Source organism: Salmo salar, chromosome ssa06 (genome assembly GCF_905237065.1).
Source record: "Salmo salar chromosome ssa06, Ssal_v3.1, whole genome shotgun sequence".
Lineage (NCBI taxonomy): Eukaryota > Metazoa > Chordata > Actinopteri > Salmoniformes > Salmonidae > Salmo > Salmo salar.
This window is the reverse complement of record NC_059447.1, coordinates 66,714,275-66,734,932: the sequence shown is the minus strand read 5'-3', so window position 1 is coordinate 66,734,932 and position 20,658 is coordinate 66,714,275. Positions and strand designations below refer to the sequence as shown.

Here is a 20,658-nt window from a genome sequence, read left to right as displayed (position 1 = left end):
GGCAGACAGGCTGAGTAGAAAGATGGCTACTGAAAGAACCTGAATTTTCATGTTTTTGTCGTCTTTATGTATTTTTACTTAGTTGACAATGGAATTTATTGTCTTACTGCTGCATTGGTCTATAGGCTATGAGTTCCATGCGCGAATTTCTTTAGCTGCCAATAGATCTCGGTGTATCAATGTGTCCACATGGCAGAGGCCGGTGCTCTCACTTTAGTTGAATTTTAACTTTTAGATCATTTTAATTCAGATTTTTATGATGAGCCACGTGACAATGATTTTGAGAAACAAAAACATTATTGAAATGGAGCTGTTCCACGAAAATGTGCAACTGTTCCTCTTGTAATATAGCCTAAATGAATCATTGTCCTCTCTGCTGTGTGTGTGTGGTGGCAGGAGGTAATGGAGCCCAAGGAGGTGAACGTGACTAAGGAGGAGGCCGAGGAGGAGCTGCCCCAGCAGAGAGAGAAGAGCGCAGGGAACGTGGCCAACCTGGTCCAGAGGATGAGCACCTACGGATTCCCAGCTGGGGGCTTCCAGCCACACTCACAGCCCCGTGGACTCAAGAAGAGTAAGTTGTGCGTGCGTGTGCTGGCTGTGCTTTCATCATTCTAATCACATGTTGTCTCCACTGAAGCACTAACTGAAACACTAGGAAGAATTCCCAGGGTCTTCCATTCATTTCTGTGGACTTAATCTACCATAGGCTAAAGCCAGCTGCACACAGAGGGAACCAACACATATGACTCTCAGAATAAACCGCTTTCATTTCATGTTTCCCAACACTGTGGGAGGAAGGAAATCAGATGTCTGTCCTCTGAAGTGTGTCAAATGTATTAAAAGGATTGTAGGTGCATACTGGACATAGCCTATATATTTCCTGCTACTGTATTTGCATGTTTGTCTGCTAGTCATGGAGGCTTTTCTTCCACATTGAGCCTTTGTATAGCATGCACACATTCTCTTGTGTGACGTTGGTGAATAGAACTTGATTGAATTGATGTCAACAGCAGCAGGGTTACATGAAGGTCAAGTCCCTATTGAAATGCAGCATTAAAGTGGAAGATGACGAACTTCTGATAATCATGTTCGTCTCTGCAGGAAACTCCCACTAGCCCATGCCTCCTCCAATCCAATGCTTTTACATTTGTGGGAAGAAGTGAATGCGTGTACCCTTCAGAAGAAAGGAGATATTATTGGAACTCAGCACCTGTGTGCAGCTGTGCTTGTTCAGAGGGGTGTGTCCTGCCACAGGAGCACCTTGCTGAAACGTCCCATAGTGCTCCTAGCAGGAGAGGAGTGTTCTCCTCCACTTCCTGGATCCAGACACCCTTCCCACACTGCCCTCATGCACACCAGGGTGTATAAACACATCATAAACAAACACCCGTGCACGCGCTTCCAGGATGTTGACGCCATTAGCCGACCCATTGAGCAGCGAATGGACTGGTGTAACTGGTGTTCCCAGCCTTCTCAGGCTCCTGTCTTTTGTTGTTGTTGCAGTGTCTAAGAAGCGGCAGTGCAAGGCGCTGTTTGATTACATGCCCCAGAACGAGGATGAGCTCGAGCTGAAAATAGGGGATACCATCGACATCAATGAGGAGGTGAGGCTAGTGCTTCGTTACACTGCCCTACATTTTGCTATTTACATATGCTGCTCGTAATGACTTTCCTGCATTGGGTTACCTTACCTGTGCTTTATTAAACGTGTTACACATTTTTCTGTTCAGAGTTGATTTGTCTGTTGAAGTCGTAGAGGTTAGGTTTGCATGGGAGAATGAAAGAGAAATGGCCATGCTCTTTCTGTAACTAACTTACAGCCTAATGGTGTTTACACATGACCATATTTACATTGGATGCAAATCTTAACTCACAGTTAATAGTTCTTTAGGTAGAGCTGAGCGATTAACAACATTTTTGTTGTTTTCCGCTTTTTGGACAACTTATTGACCAATATATCTGTTCAATTATTTGAATTCCATTTAGTTTTTTAGTTTTTAGTCAGCTCAATGCACCGTTTTCTCTAGAGATAAATTACATCAAGCCAAAACTGTAGGGAGTTGTAGTTTCCAACAGGCCAATATTCTGCATAGTTTAGTGTAGAAAACGTGGTAATTAACTACAATGACCATAAACTATTGCACACCTACTTGTCCAGTCTGTGTGGGGCAAACATTGAGGAAATGGAGAGCAGTTGCTTCGTGAGGTATCTCTACCTGAAAATACATGATCTAAGTGATTGATAGTTGGTATTCAGCAGTCATAAAAGTATACCTTATTTACTTTAAACTACTAAAAAGGGGATTTTGACAGACAGCATAGGCAGCAGCTCTGTAGAGATGGGTGACTTGGAATTGAATTAAACAAGTAATCAAATAAAACAAATGTAATATACACAACAACTGAAATATAAGTCATGTGAATAAATGATGGTTAATACGTGATAAGTGGCAATGGGCAGTCACTACCATCATGGGACTTTTATTCATTGTTGTGTTCTGTGTTACAGCATTTAACTCACATAATGCATAATGAATTGAATGTTTAAAAACCGAATCAAAACAAATAAAAAAAATGTGTTTAATTTTTTTATAACTAAACCGACCTCAAAAAGCACTATTCGCTCAGCACTAGCCTTAGGCAATAGGCTAATGTTGGAACTTGGTGATGTATATGGTATATTATTCTAAGATGATTAGATGTGTACATCAGGTATTCAGAGGGTTCTGATTGGTTGTTCCAGGTAGAGGAAGGCTGGTGGAGTGGAACCATGAACGGCAAATCAGGACTGTTCCCCTCCAACTTCGTCAAAGAGATTGAGACGAACGAAGATGAAGAAACGAACGACGTAACAGATGAAACTGGTAATAATGGCGATAACAGAGCGTGACTCGTGTTCAATCAGAGCATGTCATAACAAGTTAGAGCTGCTAAAGGATTTAGGTTTTTTGCTGGATCTCCAGGCTTCTGTTTGTATTACTGTGTCTAGGTAAGAGGCTATAGTGCCTGTCTTTGTTTGTGTATGTGGGCGAGCGTGTGTTCTTCTCATGCGCGTATACACATGCACGTGTTTCTGCACGTTTTTGTTTTGTTCCATTCACATTTTACGTTGTGTCCTTCCCACAGACGGTAGCGGTAAAGAAGCTCTGCTTCTCCCCACTCCCATCCACCCCTCTCCAGGCAACGGAGTGATCGCCCAGCCCAAGAAGATCCGGGGGGTGGGCTTCGGGGACATCTTCAGGGAAGGCTCAGTCAAGCTGAAGGTCCGCCTGCCCAGCTCAGAGGGAGAAGAGAAAAAAGACAAAGTAAGTGAGCTAAGCCGGGACTGAGAGATGCTTGTCTGAGAACTCACTTACATGGTGTCATGGACCTCAACAGGTCCCGATAAGGCTTAAATACTTCCCATTAAAATAGGCCGAAGTCCTCTGAGAACTAATTCACAATTGAGAGGAAGATAGGCATGCTTTTTAAATGTCTAAAAAGTTTCCAACTGTCATATGTTACATAACAGTATAAAACCAGTAAGGAATGCTTATGGTAAGTGGTGGAAAAAGTACCCAATTGTCATACTTGAGTAAAAGTAAAGATGCCTTAATAGAAAATGACTCAAGTAAAAGTGGAAGTCACCCAGTAAAATACTACTTGAGTAAAAGTCTAAAGGTATTTGCTTTTAAATATAGTTAAGTATCAAAGTCAATGAAATTGATAAAAGTATAAATCATTTCAAATTCCTTATATTAAACAAACCAGACGGCACGGTTTTTCTTGTTTTTTTTAATTTACGGATAGCCAGGGGCTCACTCCACTCAATATTTACAAACAACGCATTTGTGTTTAGTGACTCCGCCAGATCAGGTAGTAGGGATGACCAGGGATGTTCTCTTGATAAGTGTGTGAATTGGACCATTTTCCTGTCCTGCTAAGCATTCAAAATGTAACAAGTACTTTTGGGTGTCAGGGAAAATATATGGAGTAAAAAGTACATTATTTTCTTTAGGAATGTAGTGAAGTAAGTTGTCAAAACTATAAAAAGTAAAGTACATATACCAAAAAAAACTACTTAAGTAGTTCAAAGTATTTTTATTTAAGTACTTTACTCCACTGTTTATGGTTAGCATGTTGATACTGAGAATCATGTCAGAAATGGATTGCATTGACACCAATGCTGGGGTACGAAATAATTTTACATTGAATAATATTGGTTTATGAACTTGTTTTACATTAGCTAACATTCTGAGTTCAGCCACCTTTACACAGTCGGTATTGTTTAGTGTTGCGTGAAGGAGTAATCATAGGTGTCGCTGGCCTTTTGGAACCCCCTGAGTGTTTGTTTAAGTCCTGGGAGAGGTGGCGCAGTGTAGTGTGGGTTGGCTTACTTTGTCAACCTTTCCCTCTCTTCAGCTTTGTTTTGTTCGCTAATTGTTTGGGTGGCAGGCAGGCAGTTTCCCTGCTCCCTCTGACTGACCTAGTTTCCTGGCGTCATATCTGAGGTAGATGTTTCAGTGTGTGTCTCTATGGTAGGTATTTCAGTGTTTCTGTGGGAGAAATTTCAGTGTGTTTCTGAATGAGATATTTCTGTGTGTTTCTAAGGGAGATACTTTTGTATATATAATCTATGTGGACACCCCTTCAAATTAGTGGATTCGGCTATTTCAGCCACACCCGTTGCTGACAGGCTTATAAAATCGAGCACACAGCCATGAAATCGCCACAGACAAACATAGGCAGTAGAATGACCTTACTGAAGAGCCCTGACTTTCAATGTGGCACCATCATAAGATGCCACCTTTCCAACAAGTCAGTTCGTCAAATTTCTGCCCTGCTAGAGCTGTATGTGCTGTTATTGTGGAGTGGAAACATCTAGGAGCAACAACGGCTCAGCCGTAAAGTGGTAGGCCACATAAGCTCACAGAACAGGACCGCTGTGTGGTGAAGTGCGTAGCACGTACAAATCTTCTGTCCTCGGTTGCAACACTCACTACTGAGTTTCAAACTGCCTCTGGAAGCAACGTCAGCACAAGAACTGTTTGTCGGGAGCTTCATGAAATGGGTTTCATGGCTGAGCAGCCGCACACAAGCCTAAGATCACCATGAGCAATGCCAAGTGTTGGCTGGAGTGGTGTAAAGCTCACCGCCATTGGACTCTGGAGCAGTGGAAACGCGTTCTCTGGAGTGAGGAATCACGCTTCACCATCTGGCAGTCCAACAGATTAGTCTTGGTTTGACGGATGCCAGGACAACGCTACCTGCCCCAAAGCATAGTGCCAAATGTAAAGTTTGGTGGAGGAGGAATAACGGTCTGGGGCTGCTTTTCATGGATCGGGCTAGGCCCCTTAGTTCCAGTGAAAGGAAATGTTAACACTACAGCATACAATAACATTCTAGATTATTCTGTGCTTCCAACTTTGTGGCAACAGTTTGGGGAAGGCCCTTTCCTGTTTCTGCATGACAATGCCCCCGTGCGCAAAGCGAGATCCATATGGAAATGGTTTGTTGAGATGGGTGTGGAAGAACTTGACTGGCCTGCACAGAGCCCTGGCTTCAACTCCATCGAACACCTTTGAGATGAATTGGAACGCCGACTGCAAGCCAGGCCTAATCGCCCAACATCTGTGCCCAACCTCACTAATGCTCTTGTGGCTGAAATGGAAGCAAGTCCCCGCAGTGGAAATCCTTCCCAGAAGAGTGGAGGCTGTTTATGGCAGCAAAGGGGGGACCAACTCCATATTTTAATGCCCATGATTTTGGAATGAGATGTTCAACGAGTAGGTGTCCACATACTTTTGCTCATGTAGAGTATTTCAGTGCGTTTCTGAGGGAGATATTTCGGTGTGTTTACAGACAAACTGCAGCTGCGCATCCAGATTATTTTTTTATTCGCGTTAATAGCCCCGCTAATAGCACTCTGTAGATTACAGCATCCATTTAACCCCCTCTGAAACTCTTCTCTCTTCCCCCCCTTTGTCATGGCAGCGTTGGTTCAGTCTTCGTCCCACAGCTTACAAGATGGCATATTCCATTACGCTGTCGTTCACACACACACTCCATCAGTAGATGCATCTCTCTCTGCTCTCTCTCTCTGCTCGTGACTCAACAGCTTGTTGCTCTCAATTCCTTTCATCTGAGACAAAACAGACTACCTTAGGCCTGCCTGGCTCTACCACTTGTCTGTCTGCTCGCTCCACAACTAACAAAGGCTGTTCCATGTCGACTCTTTCCCATCCCAAGCTTTCTGATGTTGGTATATGTTTTAGCATAACTCTTAACCCATGTGACATAGTCTGTAGTAGACTGGCATACTCTTCACAAACACTGACCTGCACGCTGACTGACACACTGTCTGTTGACCAATCAGTGAGTCTGCTGATGGCTCTGTGTTCATTCTGGTCAGGGATCTGGTGGAGACCATCTGGGCATTGTGCTGTGCATCCAATCATGTCAGTAAATCCATCTGTGGTTTGCTTCATTTTAGCCAATCCCATCATTACCATCTGCCGCAAAGCCCGCCCATTCCAACACGACAGATTCACAGAAAGCAGAGGGGGACAGCAAAGCAAAAGGTAAGAGCGAGTGTTAGTCCCAGTGTTTGTGATTAGAAGTGACTGTTCTATGCGTTCTCAGACATTACACTTGATCATCATAACACAACATGTATAGTGTTTTATTGTGATTCTTACATGTTCTTACATTGAGGGTAGGTTCACAGGGTATATACTGTTTTATTGTGAGGGAATGTGTAACTACAATCACACCGTTGTTACCTAGCTAAGTGTTCAACTTTTTAAAGCCAATTGCAGGGTTAGGATTAGCCAGTGGGAATGGTATCACTAGGAATAAACATATCACATCCATTACTTGACACGTGTTCATGTATTCTGTGTGTGTGGTTTGTTTGTCAATGACTTCTTGAGAAATGCAGAGTGTTGTTCCTCCTTCCCCAGTAAAAGAATACTGCAAGGCCACCTTTGCTTTTGAGTCCACAAACGAAGACGAACTGACACTGCAAGATGGTGACGTCATACAGATATTGAGTAAGGTAAGTAAAGCCACACTGACCAGCAACAAGCTCGTGGCCCTAGCCTATACTCAGTGGAGAAGCTTAAAGCTCCTACTACTGCTACTATTTCAACAGTCTCCATTTGCTAGTCAAAAAAGTTTTCAAACAGACTACATGACTGTCTTTCTTGTAAGGGAGAGAGGTAACTAGATAGAGGATCTATATTTCCTGCCCTGTGGCTACACTTTAAGCCTGGCAAATGTGCCACATATTAACACCAGGCATTATCTATTTGGTCCTGGTCAACATGGTCCTTCACAGACCGTGGTCCTCAGTGTGTTAATTTCACCCCCAGACTAGACCCAGGTATAGTCATCCATCTTACTGCACACTCTCCAACCCTGCCTGTCTATTCTTCCCTAGTGACCTAGGTGAATGTTGTGAGCAAGGACTGGACCAGGACCCCAGGGACAGATTTGAGTATTTAGTCCTAATGCTTTGTATTGGGATTTAGGCAGACCTGGTTAGTTTGTCGGCACGACGACATTTAGAAAAAGAAAATGGGTTATCCTCTTATTGGACCAGTTCAGATAGTACCTCTCCATTTCAAAAAGCCCTCTAAACACAACGCTGATCACCAACGAGCACCCTGCTATGTTTTGGAAGCAGTATGATGAGAGGAAGCTGTCGTCATAGCAAGTAGGTGATCTATGGCAGTTAGCTTCCCTTGATGTTGGCCAGAGACTGGGGACTTGAATTTCACACCCTGAAGAAAAGCATTAATGCCCTGAATGGGAACGCAGTCAAGACATAGTGCTAGTCCGTCTGGACAGGTTGAGTTACCATTAAGAGATGATGTGTCTCTCGGATCATGGTTTGTTATTTAAGGCAGACGCATTATGAAAGATCATGTTTCGCTGCGGATATATCAAGATGTGTAAGCGCCATCTAGTGTCCATTTAGCAGATTGATGTTCAAGGGCTGCATTCAACTTGATTTGAAATCTAAAGGCAATGTTTCTTCGTTCGCGGAGACTGCATTCACAGTAAACGCTGCATATGTGAACGCTGCGTCTAACACGAAGTGAGGCTGATTTATATCGAATGAAAATAATCATTGTTTATTCAGAGTAGATGGAGAATTTATTTTGATTACAAAATGGCCTGATGCAGACATTTAGAATGTTTCTCAGACTCCCGTCTCCCAACTGTCTGTATTATGATGTTCTGTGTTTTTATCTTAGCCTTTTCATCATAATGTTTGAAAAGTGCTTCAACAATAAAGTTATTGTTATGTTTCAGGACACGGGGGAGCCGGGGTGGTGGAGAGGGGAGATCGGAGGGAAAGAGGGCGTCTTTCCTGACAACTTTGTGGCTGTTATGTCAGATGAAGACAAAGAGGTAAGATAAAAGTGGTAGTAATGTCAGAACCCATATGTGTTCCCTAGTTGCCTTTTGTCCTCTAGTAGCCTGTGTGTGAAGTCAGTCATTTGTCTTATGATCATACATGTTTAGTTATAAAAACATGATATCTTTTTTTATGAAAAACTGTCTTCATGTTGCAGCCAGCTCCCACATCAAGAGGATCAGTCAAACTGTCTCCCAAGCAGGAAGCAGAAGAGGTACGCTGGGCTGTCCACATGCTTGTGTTAGAGTACATGGTGTTGGTGTATGTTCACCAAATTCATATGGGCTTCTTCCATTGATATAAAACACAGTTATGATGAGAGTGGTATCCTGGGAATATTCTGCTGATATTGGATCCACCATAATGTGTGGTCTTTGTCAAGGGGCTCTGTAAGTCATCACTCACTTTAGACTGAGACTTATGCTTTCTCTAAATATTCATACATAATACAGTTGAAGTCGGAAGTTTACCTACACCTTAGCCAAATACATTTAAACTCAGTTTTTCACAATTCCTGACATTTAATCCTAGTAAAAATTCCCTGTCGTAGGTCAGTTGAGATCACCACTTTATATTTGAATAATGTGAAATGTCAGAATAATAGTAGAGAACTTTTATTTCTTTCATCACATTCCCAGTGGGTCAGAAGTTTACATACACTCAATTAGTATTTGGTAGCATTGCCTTTAAATTCTTTAACCTGCGTCAAACGTTTCGCGTAGCCTTCCACAAGCTTCCCACACTAAGTTGGGTGAATTTTGGCCCATTCCTCCTGATAGAGCTGGTGTAACTGAGTCAGGTTTGTAGGCCTCCTTGCTAACACACACTTTTTCAGTTCTGCCCACAAACTTTCTATAGGATTGAGGTCAGGGCTTTGTGATGGCCACTCCAATAGCTTGACTTTGTTGTCCTTAAGCCATTTTGTCACAACTTTGGAAATATGCTTGGGGTCATTGTCCATTTGGAAGACCCATTTGCGACCAAGCTTTAACTTCCTGACTGATGTCTTGAGATGTTGCTTCAATATGTCCACATAATTTTCCTCTTCATGATGCCATCTATTTTGTGAAGTGCACCAGTCCCTCCTGCAGCAAAGCACCCCCACAACATGATGCTGCCACCCCCGTGCTTCATGGTTGGGATGGTGTTCTTCGGCTTGCAGGCCTCCCCCTTTTTCCTCCAAACATAACGATGGTCATTATGGCCAAACAGTTATATTTTTGTTTCATCAGACCAGAGGACATTTCTCCAAAAAGTACGATCTTTGTCCCCATGTGCAGTTGCAAACCGTAGTCTGGATTTTTTATAGCGGTTTTGGAACAGTGGCTTCTTCCTTGCTGAGTGGCCTTTCAGGTTATGTCGATATAGGACTCGTTTTACTTTGGATATCAATACTTTTGTACCTGTTTCCTTCAGCATCTTCACAAGGTCCTATGCTGTTGTTCTGGGATTGATTTGAACTTTACGCACCAAAGTACGTTCATCTCTAGGAGACAGAATGTGTCTCCTTCCTGAGCGGTATGATGGCTGTAAGGTCCCATGGTGTTTATACTTGCGCATTATTGTTTGTACAGATGAACATGGTACCTTCAGGCATTTGGAAATTGCTCCTAGGGATGAACCAGAGTTGTGGAGGTCTACCATTTTTTTCTGAGGTCTTGGCTGATTTCTTTTGATTTTCCCATGATGTCAAGCAAGAGGCACTGAGTTTGAAGGTAGATCTTGAAATACATCCACAGGTACACCTTCAATTGACTCAAATTATGTCAATTAGCCTATCAGAAGCTTCTAAAGCCATGACATCATTTTCTGGAATTTTCCAAGCTGTTTAAAGGGCACTGTCAACTTAGTGTATGTAAACTTCTGACCCACTGGAATTGTGATATAGTGAATTATAAGTGAAATAATCTCTGTAAACAATTGTCGGAAAAATTACTTGTGTCATGCACAAAGTGGAGTGGTTGAAAAACGAATTTTAATGACTCCAACCTAAGTGTATGTAAACGTCCGACTTCAACTGTAGTTACTGAGCTCTCACAGTTATAATCTTGTCTCTAGCTAAGACCCCTTCAAAAATAACTTCTTTATTTTACCCTTATTTTACCAAGTAAGTTGACTGAGAACACATTCTCATTTACAGCAACGACCTGGGGAATACTTACAGGGGAGAGAAAGGCGGATGAATGAGCCAATTGTAAGCTGGGGATGATTAGGTGACCGTGATGGTATGAAGGCCAAATTGGGAATTTAGCCAGGACACCGGGGTTAACACCCCTACTCTTACGATAAGTGCCATGGGATCTTTAGTGACCACAGAGAGTCGGGACACCCATATAACGTCCCATCCGAAAGACGGCACCCTACACAGGGCAATGTCCCCAATCACTGTCCTGGGATATATTTTTTTTAGACCAGAGGAAAGGGTGCCTCCTACTGGCCTTCCAACACCACTTCCAGCAGCATCTGGTCTCCTATCCAGGGACCAACCAAGACCAACCCTGCTTAGCTTTAGAAGCAAGCCAGCAGTGGGATGCAGGGTGGTATGCTGCTTGTTGATAGGGGCGTGGGCCACAGAAAAACTGAACTTAACATGAGGGGCCACAGTGGCTTGCGGGTCTGCGTACCCATAGCCATACCCACACATGCAGTCAGCGACCTAGCCTTTTGGTGGTCCTAAGTTACATTTTGTTGAGGGGCCCCCCGCACCTTGCAAGCAAAACATTTTAGCGGCCCCCCTCTACACATTTTGCTATGGGCATAGAGAAAACATTGCAGTTTTAAAGCAAGTTTGATGTAAAAGATTTAGCAATTTTATAACTAATTTCATGCATTTCTAATAATTTTGCCATGGGGTGGAGCATTTTTCTTCAGTTTTACAGGTAATTCCCTGCAACTCTACAAATTCTGTCATAGGGTGGGGAAGAAATGTAGAAATGCAGTTTTTAATATGATTTCGGAGTGAGACGGCCTAACAAAATCATTGGGGGCCCCGGTCGGTAGTTCAACTATTATTACTACCAGTTTAGATAGCTAGACTAATTTACCAAAAAACTTTTAGTTGACATGGCTAATTGAGAGAGAGAAACTGCTGATGCACAACCAAATGTCTAAATTGCACATTGTATATTCTACTATTCTAACTCTCAACAGGAAGTTGAGACTCCAACTGAGTTCCCCCAAAAATATGTTTTTTTGGGGCGGGCCTGCATTCCTGATATAGGTCTACCAGAATGGCATTCCATCAAAAACAATGGAGAAAATGCATCTAATAACGTTTCTATGATACAGCCTACAGTAGTAACCAATGTGTGTTGTTCAATGTAGCCTACGTTCAATGAGATTTTACAAAATAAAATGTATTATTATCCCCATACTATTATTATAGTGAATCAGACAATGTATGGCTGCTACCCTCTGCCTATTGGTGTCTTAGCTTATTCAAGCATGTCTCAAAATACAATACTGCCCCTTTAAGACATTAAAAAGCTCTGACTCGATTTTCAAGGATGGCTAGAAATGTACACGTTTTGTGCTGTTGTAGGAAGCAATCTGGGATATTAACCAGCAAAGAATATGAATAAATGTGCACACGTGGCTTCATGCGTTGTGCTGTCAATAGAATCCTCAGACGATGCGCTCTGCCTACATCAAAATCACAGACAGTCTTGTTAGATTTGTTTCAGTATGTTGCATTGAAAGGTGGGAAATATGTTGATTTGATCACAGTTCCCACATTGGAGGGATACGTTGATTATGTAAACTAACAGGCCAAACTACTAAAGTTGAGGGTAGTTCAATCTCGTGCATCTCTTTGCGGGCTGGTATTTCATCTGCGCGGCAGTCCTGGGGAAGCTGCGCCCGAGCATGCGCACAGCTTAGAGGGAACATTGCTCACAGCTGTTCTGTTCAAAGAGAAGTGTACCGTATCAATTCCTTCTGGTCAAAAAGTATCCTCCAGCTAAATAGTCATTTGTTAAAGTTGAATTTCGGAGAAGATTCCTTTTAATCGTAATTAAAGTTCCTGGTACTTGAACTAGTTCCATCGCCATGGCAAAGAGTCCTGGCCGTTGTTGCCTCATCGGCCCACACAGTGGCTGTTGTTGTGTCGTGTCACGGCCCTGTGGAGAGAACACGCTGCTCTGCCCCTCCACATGTAGGTCAATGGGTGAAGCAGTGGTGGAGCACAGTCTTCTGGCCCAGAGCGTTAGGAGAGTTTTTACTCCATAAATTAGCTCAATGTTGCCCTTTATTTAAGGCCCTGGCCTAGGCAGAGGGAATGTGATGAGCACTGGCTCATGTGATTGTTGAGAAACACACGCTGGTCAAATGTTCATGAGAGGGAGGGATGAGAAGGGTATGTTCTCAGTTTGATAGATGCTCAGTAGAGGGCAGCCATAAACAGATCTCCATTAAGAGGTTACCAGGTCAGTCTCTTTCGCTCTCTCTCTCTTCCTCTGTTTTCATTCTTGTTTTCTTTCTCTCCATCTCTCTCTCTATTTCTAAATAGTTTTTGCCAGTATGGTATAAACTCCCAGTGTGGATTGTTACAGCATACATATTCCGGTATGCGTCTTTTGTGGTGCTGGCAAGGAGCATTGTCAATCTGAAATGTTGCAGTGGCCTGTGGCTGTATCCATCCTATTATCACTGCATGACATTTACTTACAAGAGAAAGACGGAGCTTTAAACCTCCTAATCCACCACTCATAGGTGTCCCACTGATGCTGTTGATAAAGATTGCTAGTTCCCTCTTGACTACCAACGTTGGTCTACAATTAATTCTCAGGTATAGCCTTAACATGGAAAGTTGCCATGTAAGTTGTCGTCACACTATAATAGAATGATCTCATTGGGCTTGTGGAAAGACTTACAAATGTATTGAATCTGAGCTATGAATATAAAGCGCATACTTATTGCCTAGAAGCTGTCAGTGTTACTGCGGTGTCTTACTGCTTGGCATCATCTATTAACGACTTAATGTAATTCCATAGGACAGACATTAAAGCACATTTTAAGATGAGCAAGATTAAGATCAGTGTAAGTTATTCATGGAAACTGAGCATAATTGCTTGTTGTGTTCATTTGGAGCATGTGCTTCTCTTCTGACTCATGCTCTGGCCTCCGCATTAGATGCCTGGCATCACTCTTCCTCAGCCCTCTAGTCTCTGACACACTGATGGGCCTGAGCAAGGCGCTGTGCAGATTCCTTAATCTTTCTATCTAAGGTGCAAGGTGATTTGTAGATCAGTGATTCGGCCCAATGCATTGCTCAGGCTGGCTCCCTGGAACAGCTGTCGTGACATCTGCATCTCTGGCACATGACTTTACAGTAAGGAAGCCCTGTGTTGCTATTGATATACGGTTTAAATTGGAAAGATATCAGGTAAGAATAAAGTCTAAGCATGTTCAAATGTATCACAGAAGTCAGGCAGAAATAATACCATGAATTGGGAAGAATGTAAAGAAACTGATGAAGACCAAAGCATCCAAACATTGTTGTAAAGATTACAGCAAAGGGTTGTCATTCTCTGGAGCAACAAACAATTGTTGAACAGACCCTGCCTTCTTTGTTAAATGTGAAATTCATCTGAGCAATTGCCCCAAAATAATTGAATTTAGTTGTGCACTTAAAAAAAACATGAAAACATTGTGTCCCCTTGAACAAACAATTAACCCTAGGCCTACTGTCTTTCAGTGTTCACAAACCACCCCCTCACCCCTACCAACTCGCTTGGAGGGCGCTCCGTTGTCACATGTTGCTGATGAAACTCAGACGGTGACTTCAAGAGTGGCAAGGGATCAAATAAACCAATCAATTTCAGGACACACTCATGACTTGAATAATGCAATTCATGTTGCACTTTTAAATTATAAAACAAGCATGACCTTCAAATGAGAAAATTCCCCCTGTAGATATAAACCCCCAGTAACAGTTAAAAAAACAAATACAGGTGACTCATAATTAGGGATCACTATTTTGTGTGAAATTGCGCGAACTTAAAAAGGATGCAGTGTGTTATGGGATACCACTTCGCTCTGAAGCCGGCAGTGTAGCTGACTCGGTCTAAGTTGTTATCGAAGGGATTAATTAGCCCCTTCACCATTTCACTCCCTCAGCTTTGGGACACTTGTGCATATGGCGGAAGCGCGTGTGAACGTGCAAATGGAGGGACAAAGGGAAGGGGGTGATTTGACACAAGGAGAAAAATACACAGTGAATAATGAGTAAAAAATAACATGGCTATATACAGGGTGTACCAGTACCAAGTCGATGTGCAGGGGTACAAGGTAACTGAAGTAGCGATGTGCATATAGTAGGGGTAAAGTGACTAGGCAACTGGATAGATAATAGAGCCTTCCGGTTGAGGGTGGAGCTGTTGCCATACCAGGCCGTGATACAGAATACATAGATCAAACACTAGTATGGAAGGGAACAATCTAACATCTCATGACAAAGAAAAAATACTGTTGGTTTGACATCTGAGTTCTAATCAAACAAATTTTTATGTGTATTCTTTACATTAATAAGTGGTATATCCTTTTGATAAATGATTAGTCAAATGAATGAGACTCATATTTCATGTCTTAGTTGAATTGGTTTGAATTAATTTCTTCTTCCTTCAATTCAAATGTAATTCAAATTCTGCGTCCCTTGAGGTGTGGCCAATTCAAATTCGTTCTGGGTTGTTTTTCATCAGCCTTGTTGACCCGTAACAAGGTATTCTGGGTTGCTTTTCTTTTGGAAAAAGGCTTGACTTGTTACCTTATTAAGTACTGTACTTATTAACATATTCCCTGAATGAACCTAATTCAGTGGGGCAAGAAAGTGTTCTTTCTCTCTGTACTTGTTGGCCATCATGGTGTGTCTGCTGGGAGTCTGATGTTTAAACTGAGGGCTACTGTAGATGAATGACAAGTCCTCTTTGTCACATTGACCCACTTTGTGTTTTTCAGAGACTCAAGAAGCCGCCGCCACCATCAAAAAGCATAGGTAAGGCCTGTTTCATAAGGAACATGTGACCATCATCAATCTCCTGTAGATGAGCATGTGTAGTAGTAGATCACTATCAGTTAATGGAGAGGCAGGCAGCGGGCGACTTATCTTCAAAACATCCCCACGTGAGTCTTTTCTAGTACAGTAGCAAACAATATGGGCAGACAAACATAAACGTGTACCTCTGCCTGTGTCCATTAGCACATCCTGTCACCTAACATCATGGGCGGCAGGTAGCCTAGCGGTTAGTGTTAGGCCAGTAACCGAAGGTCACTTGCTCGAATCCCTCAGCCGACAAGGTGAAAAATCCACCAGATAATTGTCATCTCCAGTTCTGAATGCTTGGTTAGGGGATGCTTTATAGATTTAAACGCCACTCAAAGATTTTCATAAGTGGCAATTGCTGTAAATCTCCCGAGAGGATGCCTAAATTGGTGCGTTATTAAGAATGCCTTGAGTTGAGATGATGGCTGTGTTGCGCTACGACTCCAAGGGGTTCAAGATTCAGGGCAAAGAAACCAACATCTAAGACTTTCCCAACTTTGTTTACTACCAAGTAGTAAACTCAGTCCAGATCTAAGCCGAACTGCCAAGGCCGACCGAGACGTGATGCATGTTGGTATTTAGGATCCTTTGACTCCTGTCTGATAGCACAATGTAGTCTCACATAGCAGACTCCTAGGGCTTTCATCCCTGCGGCTGTTAGAGGAGATACAAAACCTCCGGTATAATGGGTTTTAACTATGCCATAGATCTAGATCTCTGGAGGCATGGAGACTTCCCTAATGCCCTCAAGGTGTCGGATTAATGACTAGGCCCATTCATTCTAAGTGCTCACATTTGTATTTAGATTTGAATTACTTTTCCGAATTGTCGAAGGTACTTGGCTGTTCTACATAGCACCGGCATTCACCTAGCTATCTGTCTTGATTGGAAAAAATAATGTTTTCTCTTCTGAGGTTGTTGTTTCCGAGAGGGGTGCTAAGACTGATTGAACGAAAGGCTCATATCTAGCACACCCACATCTGAAGTTACAGGCGCTTGCAAAAAGCACTGCAAAGATTTCTGTACTCCCTTTAGTCGGCACAGGAAACACTTTTGTCTCCACATCCTCCTGCCTGTCTGCAGAATATCTGTTCAGTTTGCTCTGTGTTCGAGTGGCTGTCCTCATAGACTCATAGATCGACGGTAAAGAGAGGAGGACGTTACTAAACAACGGAAACATGCTTCGCTTTTCAGCTCGAAAACCCGAGGTCCCGAGCGCCGACAAGAAGCCCCAGCATCCCCATCCTGAGGAAAGAGGTAAGGGTCGCCCTCTTCCCTCCCTTCCACCTATCTGCCCTTTCCCATTAAGGGGTGAGAAACCTCTCCCCTCTCCCCCCTGGGTGCAGCACTTGTGCCCCAGCAGATGAGTTGGTGTGAAGGTTGCAGACAACACCTCCCACCTCCCAATCAGCCCCGTCTGCTCCAAGGGACATGTGGCTCTCCGGATGAGAGCCCACCCCACCAATCATATCCTCTCCGATATCACATATATATTTTTTTAGCGGCGTTGCAGTTCAACCTGGCCCTAACTGGGTTTATGTGTGGGGGGGGGAGTCAGTCTCATCCGTAACACCAAAGGAGAGTTTGCTCTGTTTGCCGATAGACATGCAGGTCTTGATTTACTAAGTGTTCGTACCAAGTGTCAAGGAGAAAGCCGACATTTGCCTGTGCATTTGGACCCTGTCTCGACAGACACTTGTCATACAGATAACGGTAGGGATCCACTTTTTGACAGTAGAACAGCTTGAAGGGCGATGGTGATTATGCTAATGTGCTTTTGACCTGGTCTTGGTTCCCTCGCTACAGCGGTGACTTTTTAATCAGTGGGAGTTTAGCAGCAGTAGCACCAGTCCTAGCCATACCCTACCATACCCCAGGGTATTAAAAGAGGAGCACAGTCTCATCTTTTTATTTCATATGTTGGGAAATGTGTCCTCCTGGATAAACACAACACTTGTTTCTTCAGCTTTCCTTTTATTAACAAGTAAAGGTGTATACAATTAAAGTTTAATACAATCGTTGGACAATTTATCAGATTGGCTACCAGTTCACACATACTATGGATGGTTTTATTTATTTATCCTATAGAAATTCTATGATTTCTTCCACCTATTGTGTAAGAGACCTTATGTACAGTGCCTTCAGAAAGAATTCACACCATTTGACTTTTTACACATTTTGTTGTTACAGCCTGAATTAAAAAATGATTGAGATTTTGTCACTGGCCTACACACAGTACCCCATAATGTCAAAGTGGAATTATATTTTTTACAAATTAATAAAAAATGAAAGGCTGAAATGTCTTGAGTCATTAAGTATTCAACCCCTTTGTTATGGTAAGCCTAAATAAGTTCAGGAGTACAAATTTGCTTAACAAGTCACATAAGTTGTATGGACTCACTCTGTGCAATAATAGTGTTTAACATGACGACTACCTCATCTCTGTACCCCACACATTCAATTAATTATCTGTAAGGTCCCTCGGTCGAGCAGTGAATTTCAAACCCAGGTTCAACCACAAAGACTAGGGAGGTTTTCCAATGCCTTCCAAAGAACGGCACCTATTGGTAGATGGGTAAAAAACAGACACTGAATTAGGGCTGACCCCATTTAGTCGACTGGACGATTGTTTGGTCAATAGGGTGTTGGCCGACCGAGATTTATTTAGTCGAGCAGTAGCAAAAAATTATAATTCATGGTGTACTGTACACCGGTCTGAATCGCACCTGTCTGAGTGGACTAATCCATTGTGGAGGCCGTGGGGATGGCATAGTCAATCGCTCGAAGACAAGTGCTGCTGAAATTGTATATGGTTATATTACAAAAGAACAATGGTGCAACGCTAATACAAATAAAAGTATTTTTATAACAAATACAGATAGCGGCCACTGTCCGCGGTTCTGAAACATCCGTGTGCTGTTGAGTTGGTACCTTTTCCTAGACAATGTTGCTCAATGTAGCCACCCTTTGCGTTGATAACAGCTTTGCGCACTCTTGGCATTCTCTCAACCAGCTTTTCCACATATGCTGAGCACTTGTTGGCTGCTTTTCCTTCATTCTGCAGTCCAACTCATCCCAAACCATCTCAATTGGGTTGGGGTCGGTCGATTGTGGAGGCCAGGTCATCTGATGCAGCGCTCCATCACTCTCTTTTTTTGGTCAAATAGACCTTACACAGCCTGGAGGTGTGTTATGTCATTGTCCTGTTGAAAACAAATTATATTCCCACTAAGCGCAAACCAGATGGGATGGCGTATCACTGCAAAATGCTGTGGTAGCCATGCTGGTTAAGTGAGTCTTGAATTCTAAATAAATCACTGATAGTGTCAGCAGCAAAGCACCATCACACCACCACCTCCATGCTTCACGATGGGAACCACCCATGCAGAAATCATCTCTTCACCAACTCTGCATCTCAAAAAGACATGGCATGACTCATCAGACCAAAGGACAGATTTCCACCGGTCTAATGTCCATTGCTCGTGTTTCTTGGCCCAAGCAAGTCTCTTCTTCTTATTGGTGTCCTTTTAGTAGTAGTTTCTTTGCAGCAATTTGACCACGAAGGCCTGATTCACGCAGTCTCCTCTGAACAGTTGATGTTGAGATGTCTGTTACTTGGGCTGCATTCTGAGGTGCAGTTAACTCTAATGAACTTATCTTCAGTAGCAGAGGTAACTCTGGGTCTTCCTTTCCTGTGGCGGTCCTCATGAGAGCCAGTTTCATCATAGCACTTGATGGTTTTTGCGACTGCACTTGAAGAAACTTCCAAAGTTCTTGAAATTTTCCGCACTGACTGACCTTCATGTCTTAAAGCAATGATGGACTGTCATTTCTGTTTGCATATTTGTATATGGAAAATGGTGCCGACAGAGAGGGCTGCCTCGCTTCTAGTCCTTAGGAGACTTTGCAGTATTTTGTTTTTTTTAATGGTTTATTTCTTACATTGTTAGCCCAGAAAATCTTAAGTGTTAGTTCTTCCCAGCTGTCCCAGCTGTATGTAATATTAGATGTCAGAGTGGCGTCACAATGACCAGGAATACGACTTTCCCAAAGCGGAACGTTTGTCCGAACCACCCAGGGCATTTGAACTGATTCCAGAGGCTGACCCAAAACAACGCAGCCGGAGAAGAGGCAGCCGGAGAAGAGGCAGCCGGAGAAGAGGCAGCCGGAGAAGAGGCAGCCGGAGAAGAGGCCTTCTGGTCAGACTTTGGAGGCGAGCACACCACCCACCGCTTCTGAGTATATTACTCGCTAATGTCCAGTCTCTAGATAACAAGGTAGACAAAATTAGGGGAAGGGTTGCTTTCCATAAAGACATCAGGGAATGTAAGATGCTCTGTTTCCTGGAAACATGGCGCTCTCGGGATATGCTGTCGGAGTCAGTACAGCCACCTGGGTTCTCTGTACTTCGCGCCGACAGGAATAAACATCGGGAAGAAGGGCGGGGGTATATGTTTCATGATTAACCTCTTACATCTAGATGTGCCGCTAGCGGAACGCCTCGCCAATATCCAATGATAGAGCGTGTCGCGAATTACAAACTCCTCAAAAATCCCAAAACTTCAATTTTTCAAACATATGACTATTTTACACCATTTTAAAGACAAGACTCTCCTTTATCTAACCACATTGTCCGATTTCAAAAAGGCTTTACAACGAAAGCAAAACATTAGATTGTCAGGAGAGTACCCAGCCAGAAATAATCACACACCCATTTTTCAAGCTAGCATATGTCACAAAAAACAAAACCACAGCTAAATGCAGCACTAACCTTTGATCTTCATCAGATGACTCTCCTAGGACATTGTTATACAATACATGCATGTTTTGTTCAATCAAGTTCATATTTATATCAAAAACCAGCTTTTTACATTAGCATGTGACGTTCAGAACTAGCATACCCACCGAAAACTTCTGGTGAATTTACTAAATTACTCACGATAAACGTTCACAAAAAACATAACAATTATTTTAAGAATTATAGATACAGAACTCCTTTATGCAATCGCGGTGTCCGATTTTAAAATAGCTTTTCGGTGAAAGCACATTTTGCAATATTCTGAGTAGATAGCCCGGCCATCATGGCTAGCTATTTTGACACCCACCAAGTTTGGCACTCACCAAACTCAGATTTACTATAAGAAAAATTGGATTACCTTTGCTGTTCTTTGTCAGAATGCACTCCCAGGACTTCTACTTCAATAACAAATGTTGT

At 42.8% G+C, this 20,658-nt stretch overlaps 1 protein-coding gene across 7 annotated transcripts in view; it reads left to right on the top strand.

Moving 5' to 3' along the window:
* Positions 1 to 20,658, top strand: part of LOC106607874 (CD2-associated protein) — a 108,878-nt gene that overhangs the window by 51,164 nt on the left and 37,056 nt on the right. For all 7 annotated transcript variants that reach the window (XM_014205331.2, XM_014205330.2, XM_014205329.2 and 4 more), the window contains 10 exons: positions 397 to 571; positions 1,504 to 1,604; positions 2,744 to 2,864; positions 3,127 to 3,305; positions 6,473 to 6,560; positions 6,942 to 7,036; positions 8,299 to 8,397; positions 8,562 to 8,618; positions 15,359 to 15,395; positions 16,638 to 16,700. In XM_014205331.2, coding sequence (XP_014060806.1) covers positions 397 to 571; positions 1,504 to 1,604; positions 2,744 to 2,864; positions 3,127 to 3,305; positions 6,473 to 6,560; positions 6,942 to 7,036; positions 8,299 to 8,397; positions 8,562 to 8,618; positions 15,359 to 15,395; positions 16,638 to 16,700 — 1,015 coding nt within the window. The remainder of the gene's footprint in view (positions 1 to 396; positions 572 to 1,503; positions 1,605 to 2,743; positions 2,865 to 3,126; positions 3,306 to 6,472; positions 6,561 to 6,941; positions 7,037 to 8,298; positions 8,398 to 8,561; positions 8,619 to 15,358; positions 15,396 to 16,637; positions 16,701 to 20,658) is intronic.